The sequence below is a fragment of the Parus major genome, unplaced genomic scaffold (assembly GCF_001522545.3).
Source record: "Parus major isolate Abel unplaced genomic scaffold, Parus_major1.1 Scaffold787, whole genome shotgun sequence".
NCBI classification, from domain to species: Eukaryota; Metazoa; Chordata; class Aves; order Passeriformes; family Paridae; genus Parus; species Parus major.
In genome coordinates this window covers 1-6,022 of record NW_015379666.1, presented here as the reverse complement: position 1 = coordinate 6,022, position 6,022 = coordinate 1, and the positions used below count along the sequence as shown (strand labels likewise).

At 59.3% G+C, this 6,022-nt stretch overlaps 1 protein-coding gene across 1 annotated transcript; it reads right to left on the bottom strand.

The window, feature by feature from the left end:
- Positions 1-2,094: 2,094 nt before the first annotated feature.
- LOC107199479 (probable E3 ubiquitin-protein ligase MID2) lies at positions 2,095-6,001 on the bottom strand. Its single transcript, XM_015616801.3, has 3 exons — positions 4,875-6,001; positions 4,503-4,710; positions 2,095-4,361 (listed from the first exon to the last, which is right to left on the bottom strand). The coding sequence occupies exons 2-3, from the start codon at positions 4,682-4,684 to the stop codon at positions 3,959-3,961; spliced, it is 585 nt and encodes a 194-aa protein (XP_015472287.1). The 5' UTR covers positions 4,685-4,710; positions 4,875-6,001; the 3' UTR covers positions 2,095-3,958.
- Positions 6,002-6,022: the final 21 nt, after the last annotated feature.

Sequence of the window (6,022 nt, the reverse complement as noted above, 5' to 3'; positions counted from 1 at the left end):
GGGCTAGCAACCGGGCTAGCAACCGGGCTAGCAACTGGGCTAGCAACTGGGCTAGCAACCGGGCTAGCAACTGGGCTAGCAACCGGGCTAGCATCCATCCCGGTGAGCCCCAGCCCGAGGCACGGGCAGGAATCCTGGCGGCAGCGAGGGGAGCAGTGACAGCCGCATCCCTGCGGGGAATTGCGGTCCTGGGAGCTCCGGGGGCACCGAGAGCAGCTCCGGGGACACCGGGGACACCGAGAGCAGCTCCGGGGACACCGAGAGCTCACCGTGCTCTTGCCAGAGCCGGCTGAGCCCCCAGATTCACCCCGGGGGCCCAGAGGCTCCTCCGGACTGGGGGCTGCACAGTTCTGGGGTGTTCTCCCGGCGGTTTCGGGGTGTTCTCCCGGCGGTTTTGGGGTGTTCTCCCGGCGGTTTTGGGGTGTTCTCCCGGCGGTTTTGGGGTGTTCTCCAGGAGGTTTCGGGGTGTTCTCCCGGCGGTTTTGGGATGTTCTCCCGGTGGTTTTGGGGTGTTCTCCCGGCGGTTTCGGGGTGGGCTGACTGCAGAGCCCAGCAAACCTCTCCACGCCCAGGCTCTGCTCTTCAGAGCAGATTCGTGGCCATTCGGGCAATGCTGCTCCTTTGGAAGGTTTCGTTTTCCAGTTTAAAAGAAAAGGTTCCCGTGCTGTGTGGATCCCACGGAGGGGGGAGCGGGTCCTCTCCGGGGACCGCAGTCCCGTGGTGAGAGCAGAGGATCTGTGTCCCCTGCACAGACCTGCAACAGCCCCAGCTTTGCTCCCGTTGTGTCCCTGCTCCTCTCCTGGCTGCTCACCGGGCTCGGGGCACCTCTGGCTTTGGGGACTGGTGTCAGGATCTGTTTGACAGACAGGGATCCTGCAGATCCCTGCCAGACACCACACGATTGTCCCAGGACACGCAGCAAACCAGGCTGGGGCAGACAATGGGATGGATGAAGGGGATGGGGCTGGGACCCCCTGGCAAGCTGCAGGTCTGGGGCAGGGAACATCATGTCTGTGAGCCCTGGGCACTGCAGCTCCCTGCTCCTCGCTGTGGGCTCTGGGCACTGGGGTGTTCCTGGCACAGGCACAGCCCCAGCCCCTCACTGCTGTGTGTCACTGCCACCCCACAGCAAGGGCAGAGCTCTGACCAACACAAACACCACAGGTTTGTTCCTAGTGGAAGCAGCACCTCCTCCTCCAGGCAGGTTCTGCGTGCTGGTGGTTAATGTTTAACAGGAAAAAGCCTGGAGCAAAGGCATGAAGTAAGAAATATTTAATTCCACCATGCTGGTTTGCACCGTGTGTCTTCACTGAATAAATATTTTAGGCAGTTGTGCTCCAGAAATGGGCTCTGCCTTCTGCAGGTTTGTGCTGCCCCTTCTCCAGCAGCTTCTGCCTGCACGGGGCATCCCCTCCCCAGGGCCATTCCCCTCTGGGGGGCTATGGGGGACCCCCAGGATGTGAGCCAGGGCAGGGGCTGGGGACAGGAGAACCCCCAGCTCCTCCCTGCAGGTCCCTGTGCTCGAGAGGGGCTCTGTGCTGGGGGGTGTCACCAGCTCCATCCCCACCCTCCCCACGTGGGTGACACTCGGAGATGTCCAGAGTCCCTGTGCCATCCAGGACTGTGGCACACTCAGTGTCCTGGGTATCGAGACATCTCCCCGGGGCTGGCAGCAGGGTGCAGATGTGTACAGATGTTTTTGGATGGAGCTTTAGCCGTGCCAGCCCGCGGGCACAGCACAAGGAAAGCTGCTGCAGGGTGGTACCACAAGTCCCCTCTGCTCCTGAGGATGCACAGCCATATGTTGTGCCAGGTTTGGGGAACACTGTGATGGGCAGCAGGAAGATCCCAGGCCTATCCTCACCTTATGGCCTCCCTCACACACAGACATACCCAGTAACGTATATATATTATATTATAATTTTTATATATATATTTATATATATATATATATATATGTACACACATTAACAAAGAAGTTGCAAAAAAAAAAAACAAAACAAAAACAAAACCAAGGGAAAAACCCACCAGGAAGAAGAGCCCTCCCCCCAAACAAAACGGAAGCAGGAATGTTACACGTGGAAGGGAGGCTGAGGGGAGCCAGGAGTGCACACATCCCGAAGCTGGACACTGGTGTCACCAGGAGCAGAGGAACCAGCACCTGAGCCCCCCTCCACGTCCTGAGCAGGGCCCAGGGACGGGGCTGCTGCTCCCCAAATCTCGGTGACAACTGGGTGGGCTCTGCTTTCCGTACCACAGTGTGGGTGCCTGGGAAAGGCCCCCAGCCCCTGCTCGGGGTGTGGGGCTCCCCCAGCCACGTGTGGGGGCCAGGGGGTCCCACAATTAGTGCAATTTCATCAGGTGCAAATGTCACCTTAAGGGCTCTGAGCCGAGGATGCCGAGCGCTCCCAGGGCCAACATCCACCTCCAGTGCCTGGTGTCCCCACGGCACAGCATGAGCAGCCCCAGGGACCTTCCTGACAAAAACATCCATCTCCAAAGGGTGCTTTCACCTCCCAGAGTGAGGGGGGCCGTGCCAGGCTGTGGGGACAGCAGACACACCCCACTGCAGCCTCCCCGAGCTCCTGCAGCCGGGGCTGGGAGAAGCAAGCGCAGCTGCCCCTGTGCTCAGCAGGACTCTGGAGGAGAGCTGCACCCCTTGTCTGCCCTGCAGGCACCACGGGACAGCAGCCTGTACCAGGGGAAACCCCTCTCAGCTGGGCAGGGCTGGCAGCAGATCCTTTTCCTGAGCTGCTGCCCACCTCCCTTTTCCAAAACCCCACACAGGAGAGACGTGTGCTGAGGAATGGGCTCGCCTGGACTCTCCTCCTGGGCAAAGCTGTCACCAGCAGTCACCCACACACACCCCCCTGGCTGGGGCACTGGGAATTCCTCCAGAGGAATTCTGAACTGGCTCCAGATGAATTCAACCCTGAGCCTCAGGGACAGGCTCAGTCCTCGGCCACAGAGTAAACAGGATGGTTCCACACTCACACCACCACAGAATCATGGAATAGTGTGAGCTGGAGGGGATCTTTAAAATGCATCCAGCTCAACCCCCTGGCATGATGGAGAACAAACCAGAAGTCAACATTTGGGGTCATGAATTGAGATTTTGGGTCATAGAGCATAGAGGTGGTCTTTGAGCAGGACTCCAGTGCGGGTTCAGAGTAGGAAGGTGAGTTTTTGCTGCTGGGACACCAGACAGAACACTGATGGAGACCTGTGTGGAGCAGGGCACTGCCGGCCAGACCCCATCAGGGAGGAGCAGCTGCCAAACCTCTGTGCCAGGGGCCAAAGCTCCTCAAGGATGCAGGCCTCCCCAGTTACTGGGAGCTCTCCAAGGAGGGGATGGTGGGCTGGGGGTCCGTGGCTCTCCACTGCAGGACCCCAGAAATGCGTCAGGAGCATCCCACCTGCAGCACAGCCAGCCACGGGCAGCACCCTCAGTGCCACCTGCACTCACAGACCAGCACCACCCTCCCTCCAGGGACCAGCACACATCCACTGCCAGGGCTGAGCGAGCCCGAGGGCTCCGAGCCTTATCCACCCCAGCAGGGAGGGCACCGAGCCTCAGCCACACGCAAAGTCCTGCCTGGACAGTGCTGCTCATGCTCTGCGTCCTCACAGCAGCTGTCAGAGGGCTCCAGAGCCCATCCCTGCTGCCCAGCCTGCCATTCCCTGACCACCCCACGTCACCCTGAAAGCTGCCCTGGCCCTTCCAGCCCCCGAGGGAAGACAGAACCCTGCAGGTGACAATCCTCTTGGGGACAGATGCCGGAGAGCCGCTCCAGCCGCTCTTGCGCACTCCGGAGCTCACCAACAGCAGTTCCTTTCCAGCTGTGCCTCCAGGTTCCTCCACTTTTCCATGAAAATAGGGTGGAGCTGGGTGTGGAGCTCGCCAGAGGCGTTCCAGCACGGCTGCCAGCGCTGCACGGGGCACGGCGGGCCTGGCAGCCTAGTGACAGCCTTTCATTCCTGACACGTACGGGGACTCCTGCGGCCGGCAGTTACACTCCTGCTGCTCGGGGTAATCGATGAAATCCGGGGCGGGCAGCCCCGACAGGATCATCAGGGATTTGTTCCAGATGGTGAAGGTGGGGCACACGGGCAGGATGAAGGAGACTTCGAAGGTGTGCAGGTGGAGGGAGTTGGCTGGGTCGTAGAAGGAGAGCGCGTTGTTGTCGTAGTCCAGGAGCACACCGAGGCGCTTCATCTGCGGGTGCACCTCCACCAGCATCTCCTTGTTGTTGTGCCGCACCACAAAGTTGTTGTTGCAGCGGGAGAAGACCCAAGAAGAGGAGTTTTTCCCGATCCACTCGTTTTTGGGGGCTGACTTGTACGCCACGCCGATGGCATACCTGCAGGAGAGGAGAAGCTGCGCTCAGCACCAGGCCCAGCCCCGACGGGCACCCTGCGCTCTCAGAGCCCAGCTGCTGGAGAAGGGCACAGGGTGGGCATCTCTGGCAAAGCAATCCCCTCACACAGGACCCTCCCCTCACCAGGTGGAGGATCCCACCACCACCTCCCAGTAGTGGCAGCCGCTGTCGATGAAGACGTTGCCGGCGGCGCCGTAGCAGCCCGTGCCGCTGAACCTCTCCGGCGTGTGGCTCTTCTTCAAGGAGCTCTCGTCCTTCTCCATCTGCAGCCCGTCATTGGAGATCTTCAGCTTCTTGTGAGCCATCTTGGGGTCCAGCTTGAATGGCTGACCTGTGGGGAGGAGACACAGGGCTCAGGATTTGTGTTATTAGCACCATGGCAAGGGGCTTCTTCACATCCTGTGTTCTCAGCTTTGCATATTTCATGGTGGTTCACTTGGGTGCTTTCCCCAAAACCAGACCAGGTCTGGGTCATGTCCCAGAGCTCCAACCAACCTCCTTGTTTGCCCGTGATTTCCCTCTGGAAGTCCTCAGACTATCCCCAGACTTGCAAACAAAAGATGCTACACAGAAGCAAACTGAGTTCAGGTGGGCTTTGCTGCTGTGTTTTCATGTGAGATGCAGTGAAGCACACACAGGCACCAGGGAACGTTTCCATAGGGATTCACCTGCTTCAGGACAAACAAAGTGACAGCTGAAGAGAACACCCCAAGTCCTGCCATGCCTTCACCCTCATGTTTTGGTACCTGGCTCGGGGCATGACTAGCCCTGTCCCCCTGCACGCTCCCACTCTTGGCTACAGACACAGAGTGGCAGCAAGGAGAAACACTGACAGCAGCATGGCAGTGGGGCTGAGCCTGGGCTGGGCACCCCCAGAAGAGGCAGGAAACCCTGCAGACAGACACAGCAGGAGAACCCCAGCACAGCTGGGAACTTCTGCAGAGAGCTCCAGCATCAGCGACGTGGCAGCTGCAGGGCAGAGCTCATCTGTGCCCTGCTCTGTTACCTGATGGAAGAGCTCGTGCTGCTTTTCCTCGGAGCCCAATTTGCTGAATAATTGAGTTGAGAAGCCTGAAAGCAAAGCTGCAAATTGGGAGTGACCTGCCCCCTCCTTCTCCTGGCTGCTCTGATCTTTCTGCCGTATCTTTTCCTGGCAGTAATGCAAAGAGACAAGCTCCGAGGAAGTGAGGTATAAAAATACTTGGCTCCATCAGGAGAGAGACACTCACAGCTCTGGCTCTGAAGGCCACCCCTTGCTGAGGTCAGTGTGAAGAACTGGAGCCCAGCCCCTGTCACTGGTTTGTGCTGCCATGTCCTGGAGCAGGCGCTGCAGCTGCACCCACAGGCAGCGTGTGCGATGGGCAGGGTCACAGGGCACTTCAGAGAACACAGCCAGGCACCTGCTACCATCAACCCTTCCCAAAACATCACTCTGGCACCCCGAAAAAATACAGACTTCACAGAGGTCATGATGGTCCCCAGCAGAGGAAGGGGGGTTCTGACTGCAGCCCTCACTCCCTGCTCCTGCACCACCACCAGCCCCTGTGCCCGCCAGTCCCTGCTCTCCAGCCCCCAGCCCTGCCCTGCACAGAGCTGAGGGTTGTGATGGTTCCTCATCATTAATGGTTCCTCTCATCATTAAT